Source organism: Daphnia pulicaria, chromosome 4 (genome assembly GCF_021234035.1).
Source record: "Daphnia pulicaria isolate SC F1-1A chromosome 4, SC_F0-13Bv2, whole genome shotgun sequence".
Classification (NCBI taxonomy): domain Eukaryota; kingdom Metazoa; phylum Arthropoda; class Branchiopoda; order Diplostraca; family Daphniidae; genus Daphnia; species Daphnia pulicaria.
Window position 1 is genome coordinate 10483325 of NC_060916.1, and position 12728 is coordinate 10496052.

Consider the following 12728-nt stretch of genomic DNA (forward strand, 5'->3'; position numbering starts at 1 on the left):
CATATGGATTTGGTTGTTTACTGAATATTTTTTTTAAATTTTAAATAAATGGGGCGTCTGTTTGAATCAAAACTACTCGACATAATTACAGATAATAATTATAAGATGCCGAAAAAATGTTACCAAACATCTTGGCCTTTCTGTTTCTGGTGAAAGTTGGTGAACGCGTCAGCAGTTCCAGTTATATTACTTCGAGCTTCACTCTGGCAGCAGTTCTGCGCAAAACGACGAAAAGAAAAAACAAGCCAAGCCACCTTTTACCTTGATTTTACCGTTATTATTTGGAACCTCTCGGCTCAACCACACTGGTAGGGTGAGATGCTGGAGGCATGAAGGGTTTCCAAAGCGCGTCTTCCGTAAAACACAACTCCGCTAGTTTCCATTCAGGTCTAGGAAGAAAACGGTCGACGAGCCTTTGGAGCCAGTCATTCGCAGTATTCTGAACAGGTAGCACACCAGGTTGCAACGCTGAAGAGTATACACGCTCAGTAGGTTAGACTTGTTTGATTACCAAGTTTGAGACTCGATAGCAATTAAATGTCTAAAGTTTTGTTTGATTCATTTATTCATTATTATTTCAAAATATAGAATCGGTTAAATTAAAATGGCAATTGATCAACAAATGGGACGGAGCATTGTTGGAAAAGTCATCGAGGTAAGTTATTTTCTTACAAATTTTATCTGCCTCTGGCAAAGACTCCTGACAGAAACATCTTGCTTGACTTTTTTTCTGGGTCAAACACAGTTTCTTGTGCAAGACATTTAATAATGCTTTCTGTTTTGCATTTCGAATGGCATATACATTTCATATGTTTTACATATTTCTCTAGATGGTCGATCGTAGATAGTTTCAAGTTCATTTGTTTTATATTTCTAGACGGCCCCATCTCTCCTTTTCTCAGCTGTAGTGTACGGAGTACCTATAGTGTACACTGCAGGCATCGTAGCGGAAATTGTTTTCACGACGTTTTTCAAACAGACCAAACGGGGTCGCCCAAGCGTCTCAAAGGCAGTCGATAAACCTGAGGTCAGAACAATTGGAAAGTAAACCAAGTCTTATCTCTTATGCTAATTATCACGATTTCTTTTCTTTTAGGCTAATAATACAGCGCGCGCTCAAGGCACTTGTGGGGCATTTTAATCCGGGTATCACGTTTACACTTAAACAGAGACACCATGTAAAGTCCAAAACAATTTTCAGACATTTTTGTTCACTATTAAAACAAATGAAATCGAAGAAATATACATGCTGATGCAGCATGATTCTAATTTGCGAAAAAGGCGTCCTTTATCTCAATTATTTTCTATATGGCATATTTGTCAAGACACATATTTACCGGATTAAGTTTGGTTTACAGACGCCATTGTGATGTGAGCCATTCCTGTGTTCATTATAAAGGGTTTGGAATATCAAATATATAGTGACATGTATAATTTCAAATTATAATTAAAAAGGCTTCTTTATATTAGTAACATTGATCATTTACATTTGATGTGAAATTAATTATTACTCATACTTAGTGCCTAGATGGTCCAAACCGTCGCAGGCTCTCGTAACTCGGATTACTGAAGTAAATTTTTCGGGGAAAAATTAAATTTTCAATACAAGCTAAAACAAGGGCGCGTGCGGAAGCCTCCTTTGTCCTTACTCTCCTCCCATTGACCCCCTCCCTACTCCTACTCTTTCTATCCTATTACTTTTTCTTGTAAGATAAAGTCTACTAAAAACATAACAAATAAAAATTACTCTGGTAAAAATTAAAAGAAATAAGTACCAAATTCAAATTTGAGTTGCTGACCCCTTGACTGTAAAGGTGGACGAATCGTCATTTCATTCAAATATTAGAAAAAAAATTAACATGATTAACATTGTTTTATACATCCCATTTTTATCCTGGCCTTTCATTGAGGAACCATCAATGTTGTGTCAAGAAAAATTTCAAGGGTAACCTCAATAAATTTTTCCAGCCTTCAGAAAATAAACTCAATCAATGCAAAAGACCATGATTTCATATGCTTTATCTTTATGGTTTAATATTTGGGCAACACAGGAAAAAAGCTTGTACCAAGAAAAAGCATAGTAAATTAAACAGTGGATAAAATTAGTCAGACTGGTTTTGAACAACTATCAACATGTACTCCTTGTCTGGTGCAACCTGCATAACAATTAACATCACATTTAAAAAGAGACAATGTTAAATTAAAATCAAGCTTACCATGATCTCATGTTTCTTGGTTCGAATACGGAAGAAAGTCAGATCATTTGTTGGGTCCAACTCACGCACCACACTACAGGCTTTATCTGCAAGTTGACTGATCAAACCAGCATATTGAATTGTGGTGGCATTGTCCAAAGTTGACTTGATAGGAATGCCTAGAATTAAGGAATTAGCTTATATTTCAAAATGGTTATTAAAAACATTTTACCTTCATTGTTAATAACGACAACCCCGATTACTCCCTTGTGAGACTGAATTCGTTTGAGAGTTTCTTCGATTTCACTATTGGAAGATTGCTGCAAAATAATAGTTAATTAACATAACTTTGAAGTTACATTTTAAAACATTGAATACCATTTTCTCTTTACAGCTTTACGTGAATATTTCGTCAATATGACACATCAAAGCAGTTGAGCAGATGTTAACAGTGCAATAAAGTGAACTGACGTAACGCCTAGTAACCTAACAACAAACAGGTACAGAAGAAATGTCTGTCTCAGTGTCTCTCTCTTCTCCCAATAGAGGGAATTTCGTCTGCTCTTTCTGCCGTAGGGAGAAAAACAGCCTAAAGCACCTAAAGTGCGGGGGCCGGGAGCGGGACCTAATATTTATTTATTTTTTTTTTAAACTAGAGTGCAGTATTTATATTTTTTCAAAATCGTGGTCACATTCAAAGTTTAAACCTATTCCCCCCTCTCAAGCAAGTAGGCCGAAATACTCGTTTTTTGTCGTTTTTTTTTTCGGGGCTCTTCCTTTCCACTTTCCAGTTTCCACCCGCGCTGGCCCGCTCTCTCTCCGCTGGACTGGTCCGTTTTTTTTCTTGCTGAGTTTCCGCTTTCCGTTACCCGCCAAATGGAGTTATTTGAAATTTGAACGACATTTCTGCAATTGATTAACGGACTTTACTATAAGTGACGGAACGGGCCAACGAAGTTGACGACCATTTGAACTATTTGCTGGGCCGCTTGTCGCTAGTTGTTCATGGTTTCAATCAGGTGAGGGGTGGATTGGGTGAAGCGCTCGAATCACTTCGCGTTCAGAACTTGCCGAAACAGGCCGACAGCCAAGTACGACGGCCGGTAAATCCTCTTCACTTGCTCCTAATCACTTGGCCAGTATCCAACAACCAATCAAGAGAACGTCAACGTTATCACGCGGAAAGAGAATATTAATAACGACAGCGAAGGGAATTGAAATTGAATTGCTTTCTTTTAATTTGCTTGTTCGTTGTGTTAAGATTTTTCGTATATAACGTTGATGGAATTAAATAAATAAAATTGAAAAAGTCTATTTCTTTATGATCGTTTGGTAGCGTGCATAAATATAAACCACCTATTAATCTAATACGAATAAAAAAACTCAGTCTTTTATCGAAGACATTTTATTGAATAAAAAAGCGTTTTAAATTCCTTTTTTTTTGAAGAATCCGCGACAGCCAATTTGAATGGGTATGCAAACCCAGATTATAACAAGATTTAAAAAAAGTTTGTTTAAGTGGAATATTATCTTGAAGTAAAACATTAATACCATACTCCGACACCACGTGGCAATTTCGTAGATGCAGAATTTCAAGTTTATGAAATCCATGATAATTGGCTGCCCTACGTAAGACTTCATCGGTCAACGATCGACAGTAAAAAAACCGAATGTCTTCAAGTAAAGGAGAACATAACAAAAAAAGTAAGATATCGAATGGAATACTCCAACAATAAACATGAGTTAATTTCTTAAAAATGTTTGGATTCCTTTCCGTTTGAAGGTTTATTAATTCGTTTTCAATAAGCATGCCTCCGGCGTCTTTGAAATAAAGAGCAGTCAAATTGGGACATAACTCGGCTATGGTCGGAATACAGATTGAATCGAAACAATCAGTGCCAAACGCTTCCAAAGAGTTGCCAATTACCTTGAGAAGTGAACATAAGCCACCTTCAAAGGTCATTTCATTGAATGCGTTCGAATCAGACCTTAAGATTTTTAATCCGCGGAGCACCTTAATTACAATTAAGCCCAAAAGGTCACTGTCTTTAAAACCCCTGGTTGCGTAGATTGTGACACGAGTGAGTGAATTGCACATGGAGAGTGCTACTTGAAGGCTACCGTTTATATAAGGCTTATTACGAGTGGTGTGCAGAATAAGTACGGACAATTTACCGTTGAAACAATCAACACGCTTTGAATCTTCCGCTGACTGAGCCAATTCTAACAAGGCTTCAAAGGTATCATAATGATTAATTATTTCTAAAGACAGTAAATGCGTGAGAGCCATTTGGATTCCCCGCTGTGTAACACTAGTGCAAATAAGATCCAGTCTTTTCAGAGTCTCACAAAGTCCCGATTTTTCATTTCCCATCTCGGGAAAATCAGCCTCGCCACAGAGCCATTGAATTCCAGTGTCTGTCACCTTAACGCATCTTGTCACATTCAGCCACCTATTTTTTTAAAATTAATTCACAATGAGTTTTCTTTCAACAGCCATAATGACAATATAACAATAAGCACTTAAACTGAAATACCTTAATTTGGAACAGTAAATCCCAATGCTTTTCAAACAGTCGTTTCCTACTCCGGTGTCTTTAAGGTTAAGAATTATCAAATTTTCCAGCTTGGGAAATAAACTCAAGTAACTTTCAGAGTAAAAAGATAATGTCAAATGTTGAAGTTGTGAGGTGATGAGTTGTTCTAGAATATTTGCATGTGTTGATTTTCTTCCGCTGGTAAGAGACTTAATGATCTTCTCCAAAAGAGGGACAGCTAATATAAAAGTTTAAAAGTGAAAATTAGTTTTTAAGCTCTCATGAAAGAAATCCTTTTTGATCAGTCTTCTTACGTAATTGAGGAAATGGATTTTTTGTTTCTTCTGAACTGAGAATGATTGTATCGTCCTTTTTCTTGGTTGCTGTTGATAGGTCGGATGCCAATTTCTTATTCTCAATCGTTTTCTTTATGTAGCATGCACCGAGTTTCAACACAGATTCGACTAAATAAAAGCAAAAAAAAAACATAATCATTTTCATCGCTTTTTCTTATTTTTTGGTCAACTTACGTAATTTATGAAATGGATCGCTAACCATTTCAGAATTGACATTGATCGCATTGCTCTCTCTTATAGTTGTCGATAGGTCTGGCACAAATTTTCTACATTCAATCGTTATTTTAATGCAGCTTACAGTGTTCTGTCGGATAATTCCTTTCGAATAAAATTCCTTATTCGCGAATAAAATTCCTTATTCGCGAATAAAGAATAACGTTATTCGTATTCGTTATTCGTCGAATAAATGACAGTTATTCGTATTCGTTATTCTTTATCTTTTAGAGAAAAATTATTCGTTTTTTTATTCGTTTGTCCGCGAATAACTTTTCGAATAAATTAGGGATACTGTTTAGGTTCACCCCTCGGCATTACAGATGAAAGTCATAGTCTAAAGTCTTTGTGTAGGTTCTGTAGTCTAGTCTAGCATTCTTCACGTGGTTAATTTTGTTGTGTGAGTTTCCAAATCCATGAAGGTATTAAGATTATTCATAGACAGTGGAGACGGTTTATCAAAAATTGTATTACTTGTTTTTCACAGAGTAATTCCATATTTTTTTATGGAGTAAAAGTTTTTATCTTCATATCTTGAGCTGTTTCTGTTTGTGACTTCCAAGCTTCATGGTCGTGGGCTAAGTTTATAGAATGGATGATCATGAGTATGACGCTGAATTAGCAGCTAATATTTCTCCAGAATCAGAGAGCTCAGACCAAGAACATGCAGATCAAGATAATAGGCAGCCTGCAGACAATACTTTGAAGAGTAATGAGTCTCACTCAGTCAATCCGTTCAATCGTATCTTAATTTCATTTTTACGAGTCAAAACAGTCAATTAATTCAGTTCCCAATTAATTTCTGTTCCAATTTAAGAACTCAGTCAATCCGTTCAATCGTATCTTGAATTTCTTAATTTTATTTTTACGAGTCAAAACAGTCAATTAATTCGGTTCCCAATTAATTTCTGTTCCAATTTAATCTTCAATGTGACAAAAAACACCGAAATAAAGCCAATACAGAAAAAGAATAATTTTTTTTTCATTAATCAATTTGGTTGTTGGTTTACTTATTCTCCTAAACAAACGAATTAAAAAAAACGGAATTTTTTATGTTTTATTCGAAATTTTATTCGAAATTTTATTCTTTATTCGTTATTCGTTATTCTATTCGAAAATTCGAATAAGACCCTTATTTTTATTCGTATTTGTTATTCGTCGAATAAATAAAAGTTATTCGTGATTCGACTACGCTCAAATCACGAAAAATCTTATTCGACAGAACACTGGCAGCTTACAGAGAGTTTAAAAATAGATTTAACTAGATAAATTAAAGTAAAAAAATGTAAATTATTTAACGCTTAAATTTAAAAAAAAATATATTTTTCGGGTCAACTTACTTAGTTCATAGATCGGATGGCTCATTCTGAATGTATTGCCCTCTCTCTTAGTTGCTGAAACATCAGATGGAAATTTAATATTCTCAATCGATTTTTGAATGCAGTCCGTACAAAGTTGGACCAGAGATTCGACTTCTCGTACTTTAGGCATTATTTTTCAAATGTATGCATGCGCGTTGGAGAAATGACCCGATGCATCCGATACAACTCAAAAGACTAAGCTTCCAGACTAAGTTATGAAAATGCAATGATGGCCGTTTGTAGTTAACGACTCGACAGAACGTTGATACGACTCTTGTTATTCCCGGAATTTTCTATCAGAAGAAAAGAAGGTAAAACGGATAATATCGTCGGTAATAGACTGGCGACCTTGGCCGATGGAAGTTTCTTAGATTACTTAGGCTACTTGATAAGGTTAAAGTCCTATATTTTATGGCAAGTATGGTAAGTACTTATTGCCATTTTTCGTCCCCCCACCCAGCTATTATGGATCACCCAACCTTGTACACACAGCTATGTTATCAATCCCCCCGCAATCACCCTTTGCTATCGGAGGGAAATATAAATGGCCATACATACAGGCCCCTACGGATCAGTGTCCCATGTCTTCGCCAACAGGCACTAAGTTACTTGCCATAGAAATACACCTTTTTTGGGGCAGTTCTTGTAACCCCCGCTTCAAATTACGCGCTCTGGCCCGTTTGTTTTCTTGTTGAATTGCCGCTTTCCATTATCCGCCAAATAGTAGCCTTCTTTGCTGCCTCACACAGCGGCACACAGCTGATCGATGCACGGGATCAGCATCGTCAAATAGATTGGTCGAGTTTTGTTGACAAATTCAGTAATAAACTAATAATGCGAATTTTCTGGTGGACTCTACAATTTCAAGCATGAGTACTCCAAGTTCTCCAAACTCCGATGATTTGGAAGATTTTCCCGGGCGCCTGTTACATCAGGTTTAATATTTGTTTGTTAAATTTATAAATTGTAAATACTTGGGATATAACATGTATTTATTTCGATGCTCTTTGCATGCGTTATTGTTTAGGCGGCTTTGTGGGACAATGCGGAATTACTTGAAGATCTCCTTCACGCTGATCAATTACAACATATTGATGGAGTTGATGCTTGGGGTCGAACACCACTGCATGCAGCTGCCACCACAGAAAACTCTAGCTGTCTCAGAATATTGCTTCAATAAGGAGGTATGCAAATGTTAAAATAAAAAAATAACAAAATAAAATGTATGTATTCATTCAACTGGTGTTTTCTTTAAGCTGATCCCAACATCCCTTGTGGGCCTCGAGGAGAATACAGGGTAAATTTGACAGCTTAAGTATATTTTGAAACTAACTAACTGTCTTAATTTTTCAATTAAGACATCATTACACATCACAGCTGAATATGGCCATGTCAACAATCTTCGGCTTTTGCTTTGTCATGAAGCTCGTATTGATGTCAGAGATGGTCTTGGATTCTCTGCATTGGATCTATCAGTCAAAGGTGGTCACATAGAATGTGCCACAGCTCTAAAAACAGCCCAGGCAACACATGAAGCTTCTATAAAGTTGAAACATTTTACGGATTATTAAAAGCATGCATTGAAGGAAACCCTGATTTAATGCTCAAACTTTTCAAGGAGCTCAAAGAAGACTTGAAACTTGTTATAAATATGACTGTTGAAGGATCAAACACATTATTATTCAAGTAAGTAGCTACATGTTTGTATCATGAATTCTAATTAATGCTTTAAATTATTTTTCAGAGCTTCAGAAGTTGGTCATAAGGAAATAGTTAATCTCTTACTTGCCAATGGCGCGGATGCAAGAGTTCATCCTGTAACAAAGTATTCTCCTCTATACATAGCATGTTACAATGGCCACAAAGAAATCGCCGAATTGCTATTGAGAGTAAGCTGCATATTCATTTGAAAGAACTATTCTAGAATTAAAATCGGAAGTGGCGCTGTAATCTGCATTTTTATCTTTTGACAGAAATATCCTGAATTGGTACAAACGCCAACAGTTGAAAAATGGTTTCCTTCTCACGGATGCTGTATACAGGGGCACCATCAGGTGCTGGATCTTTTACTCAAGTTCCCGTACCCCTCTAGTATTCTGAAAAAGTACATTGATAATAAGACTGGCAATTATGAATATGAACTTCCTTTTGACATTAACGCGAAAGATGTATCAGGTACAGACTGATGTAGATAAGTTTTTCAAAAATAGATTTTTAACTTGTTAATATTTTTAGGACAAACTGTGTTGTATATTGCTGCATACATGGGAAGTTTGAAGATGGTAGAGATCATTTTGAAGTATCGCGTCAAAGGGAAAATGTTAAAGTCTTGCGAATCAACAACGCAGTCGTTGTCGGGAGCGGAATCGATCACGGCGAAAAAACGGATATCAGATTCCATTCATGCATTAATGTCCCGTCTCAACGTAAACTTAAAAACGGATACGGCTACACCTGCTGGCAATGTTAATCAAACTTTGAGTCCTGTTGATGTAGACATCTATTGTGACCATGGAACACAAACAGCGTTACACATTGCTGTGAAGAACAAAAATTTTGCTATTGCGTCTCTTATATTAGTTGCCGGTGGAAATCCCAACCTTACAATATATCTAAATGAAGAAGAATTGTCAAAATTACGTTCTCGCACTGCTCTAGACGAGTACGTTTTTACAGGATCCACTGTGTTGGTTGAAGCAGTCAGACATCGTGATATGGGTATTTCTTTCAAATCATTGACGCATATTCTTTTCGCTTTAACATTGTAACGTTATTGCGTTTTTTCAGGAATGATCGATCTACTTTTAAAACACGGTGCACGTGACGTGGAAAGCAAAGCTCTTTATGTGGCTGTTCAAGCGAAAGACGATATCATCACCGGTAAACTTTTGGCTCTGAAATCGCATATTGATCGGGAAAAAGTGTGTAAAGTCTTCCAAAGAGTGTAAAGTTACTTCATCTTTGACTTTTCAGAGTGGAGAGAATGTGCAATAAGGAAGTGACTTATAATGGCGTTCATATCAAGAAGGGCATGATAGTAACTGTTCCAGCCTTCGCCCTTCACTAGGACGAGGAGTACTACCCGGATCCCAACAGATTCAATCCCGACAGGTGAAATGATGTCATTAATGCGTCCTCAGTGAAAATAAATTGATTTTAATCTTTACTTGATGGGAAAAATAAATCAGATGGGACTCTGAAAGTGAAATCAAGCCAAACCCCAACGTGTTCATGCCATTTGGAGTGAGCCCCCGCAACTGCGTCGGCATGCGATTCGCCATAGAGGAAATGAAAATTGCCTTGTGCACCCTCGTCAAAAACTTCCGCTTCTTCCCAGTAGCGGAGACACCCGTAAGTTATTATATCAACAGCAATGACGCAATAACGCGAATTTAAACAAACTTTTCTTTTCTCAAAACAGGAGGAGATGCAATTCGAAGATGGATTTATAGGAGTCATTCAACCCATTCACGCAACAGTTGGCATCGAATCACGTTGTTAACGACAACCTACGGACAGTTTGCTTGTTTGAGAAGATGTATCAAGTATTAAAGCAGCTATATCTATGCATTAATACACGAGTGTTTTACTTTGATGAGATTCCGGATTGTATTTGAATTTCCCTCCAAGGAATCAAGGACTAAAACATACTGTATAACATAATCCAGTGGAAATGGAAACTAGATCCCCTACCCAAAACCAATGCCAACCTCATGCGCCGATCTCAAAAGTACTGGGCACCTCTGGAGTGGCGTCTATTCTGTCATTGGCGCCTCGACGGTGGAAACTGTTTACTGCGATTTCACCAAGCCCAACACCGACCCCGGTAAAATCATGGCAGACTCAGTTCCAACTTCTGGTACGATTTAATTCGTTGGTTAATTAGGTTTCCAGACTTTTGTCGGTTACGCCGGCGTCCAATCCAAACCGACATACTTCTACGGTCAACTGAACTACAACTGGTACTCTGTCGGAATTCCAATTGCATACGACAGCTTCGTACTAAACGAAGGAGGAGCTTACGACCGAACGACAAAAAAATTCACAGCACCCGTGGCTGGAAGATATTTCTTCTCTTTTACTGGAAGAGCCCAATCGTATAACCCTCCAGGCGATTTCACATTAGACGTGGAGATGGTAAAGAACGGCCAGTACGTCGCCAGAGCAGCGGCCGATGACGGAGCCAATTCCGAAACACTCTCGATGCAATCGATATTAAATCTGAAAGCTGGCGATCAAGTTTGGACTCAGGTTACGTACATCACTTCAGGTATCAGTCTACTCGGTCCCTCTTACACACATTTCACTGGATTCCTTCTCGAAGAAGATGTTTCCCTATTGCTCAAAGCCCTCATTTAGATAACGATCGACAAATGAAATACAACGAGACTTTGCAGCCCTTGATATTTAATTTATTGACCGCCGACCAAGTTCATTTATTTAGTCTATAAATACAAACGATGAAGGGATCTCCGACTTGGTCCCTAATCCACCCCGTCTTTTATATCAGCCAGCCCCTCGCAAAATGTTGTTGATTTATGAGATAAGAGTTGTTGTTCTATAGGATTATGTATAATACGTATAGGAACGACAGTTGATGCGTGACGATTCAGCGGTTGGACAAAAGAAACAATGTGGTATATAACTCTGTACAAACACGTCAGAGTGCTAGCCAAACACTTTTCCCATTTCTCCACTGTACAGGTCGTGCCGTCTCCCAAGATACAAAGAAAATGAGATCCCGTCATCTCATCTCGTTACAGCACGTCAAGACAAAGATAACAAGGGCAAATGATACAAAATGCAATTCAATGCGTCCAATTGTGAATGTTGGTGGGTTTATAAGTTTCAATTCTGCCCAGTCCACATCATCACCAGGCAGTAGGTAGACTTTAGTGCTCCCAAAAATCCTATGTAATCGTTATATGTACTTAGAAGTTTGACTGTTGCATTTGTCAGTCAACCCCAACGTATCATTTTGAAAATATGATGTGAGCCTTTACAATGTACTATGCCCGTGGCTGCTTCATGCCATTTTCACAAGTTTGTAGTTTCCATATCAACTGGCTTTTCTCGAGAAGATGATTCCCTTGGCGCAGAGCCTTTAGCAACAGGTTGACTCGCAATAATTGGCCTAAACTACTCCCAACTTGATATATGGAAAACTTAAGTTGAATTCGTCCCCGAAAACCTTTGGCATTTAAAAAGAAAAAAGGAATTTGTTTTTCGACGCTTGAGCACACGTGAACATTTGCGAAGGATTGTTTGATAGTGCTACGCGTCAAGGGCGAAATAATTAGAAGGCAAAAGGCAGCTTAAAAATGTACAAAGCGTAAACTACGTGCTTCAATCCAGCCTTTGCACTTATCCACGGCCGACCCGTTGGAGATGCCCGGGACTTTCTGCTGTACGCTGGACAAGAAAAGTGAATTATCTACTACAGGCGGAAGGAACAAATTGAGTCTCCTCTGCCGCTGGGTTCCGCGTGAGGGGTGACGAAACGAACTGACTAATCAACAAAAAGAACAAGACGTCGGCATTAACGGCCAGTCCCAGCGGAAACTCAATTGAAACCTGAGTCAGCTGCCGGCTGATCAGAGCGGGGTGAAAAATTAATTGGCGAGTCACGTGATTTCAAAGTCCGTCTCATCACCAGCTCACAGCAGCTACGGTAAAAATGTTAACAAATGAAACGCATCGATCCGGAAGGTCTTTCCCACTTTCGAGCCAAAAATGTAACCAGAAAATTGACATCGATATAAAGTCTTCAAACTCTCGGAGAAAATTGCGATCTATTAATTATAGGACAATATTTTGTTTTCATCTCTTAGACGCTGACATCCAATCCTTCGAATAAAACAAACTGGCAAAAAGAAAAATATTCCTGGAGGGGCTTCGCAAATTTTGTTACCCAGCGACAAGAAGATGTTTATGTTGCGATTTTGGCGCCAAGTTAATTATATGACTTCCAAGAAGCGAATCCCACGAATAAAACCAAACAGCCAGAGCACATAAACAAAAAGTTGATTAAGGCGGTGGTGGCGGCGGCCTAGTTTGGCACACTGT

At 38.0% G+C, this 12728-nt stretch overlaps 4 protein-coding genes across 6 annotated transcripts; 2 read left to right on the plus strand and 2 right to left on the minus strand.

The window, feature by feature from the left end:
* Nucleotides 1-2003: 2003 nt before the first annotated feature.
* On the minus strand, nucleotides 2004-2731 carry LOC124336639 (dynein light chain roadblock-type 2-like). The gene is made up of 4 exons (XM_046790429.1): nucleotides 2574-2731; nucleotides 2428-2515; nucleotides 2217-2374; nucleotides 2004-2156 (listed from the first exon to the last, which is right to left on the minus strand). The coding sequence occupies exons 1-4, from the start codon at nucleotides 2574-2576 to the stop codon at nucleotides 2103-2105; spliced, it is 303 nt and encodes a 100-aa protein (XP_046646385.1). The 5' UTR covers nucleotides 2577-2731; the 3' UTR covers nucleotides 2004-2102.
* Nucleotides 2732-3554: 823 nt separating this feature from the next.
* LOC124337692 lies at nucleotides 3555-5370 on the minus strand. Its single transcript, XM_046791727.1, has 5 exons — nucleotides 5263-5370; nucleotides 5047-5196; nucleotides 4733-4970; nucleotides 3747-4648; nucleotides 3555-3559 (listed from the first exon to the last, which is right to left on the minus strand). The coding sequence occupies exons 1-5, from the start codon at nucleotides 5288-5290 to the stop codon at nucleotides 3555-3557; spliced, it is 1323 nt and encodes a 440-aa protein (XP_046647683.1). The 5' UTR covers nucleotides 5291-5370.
* A 1864-nt stretch (nucleotides 5371-7234) lies between these two features.
* LOC124335946 (leucine-rich repeat serine/threonine-protein kinase 1-like) lies at nucleotides 7235-10257 on the plus strand. Of its 3 annotated transcripts, none has more exons than XM_046789454.1 (11): nucleotides 7235-7597; nucleotides 7690-7846; nucleotides 7919-7959; nucleotides 8021-8348; nucleotides 8407-8551; nucleotides 8636-8837; nucleotides 8898-9380; nucleotides 9450-9583; nucleotides 9636-9773; nucleotides 9851-10013; nucleotides 10084-10257. In XM_046789454.1, exons 4-9 carry the CDS (start codon nucleotides 8263-8265, stop codon nucleotides 9654-9656), a joined length of 1071 nt encoding a protein of 356 aa, XP_046645410.1. In that variant the 5' UTR covers nucleotides 7235-7597; nucleotides 7690-7846; nucleotides 7919-7959; nucleotides 8021-8262; the 3' UTR covers nucleotides 9657-9773; nucleotides 9851-10013; nucleotides 10084-10257. The 3 variants fall into 3 exon arrangements, with proteins under 3 accessions (XP_046645410.1, XP_046645412.1, XP_046645411.1); XM_046789456.1 differs by having other exon boundaries at nucleotides 7237-7597; nucleotides 9450-9542; XM_046789455.1 differs by having other exon boundaries at nucleotides 7237-7597; nucleotides 9450-9539; nucleotides 9668-9773.
* A 107-nt stretch (nucleotides 10258-10364) lies between these two features.
* LOC124337693 (complement C1q tumor necrosis factor-related protein 2-like) lies at nucleotides 10365-11021 on the plus strand. Its single transcript, XM_046791728.1, has 2 exons — nucleotides 10365-10488; nucleotides 10549-11021. Exons 1-2 carry the CDS (start codon nucleotides 10365-10367, stop codon nucleotides 11019-11021), a joined length of 597 nt encoding a protein of 198 aa, XP_046647684.1.
* The last annotated feature ends 1707 nt before the right edge of the window (nucleotides 11022-12728 follow it).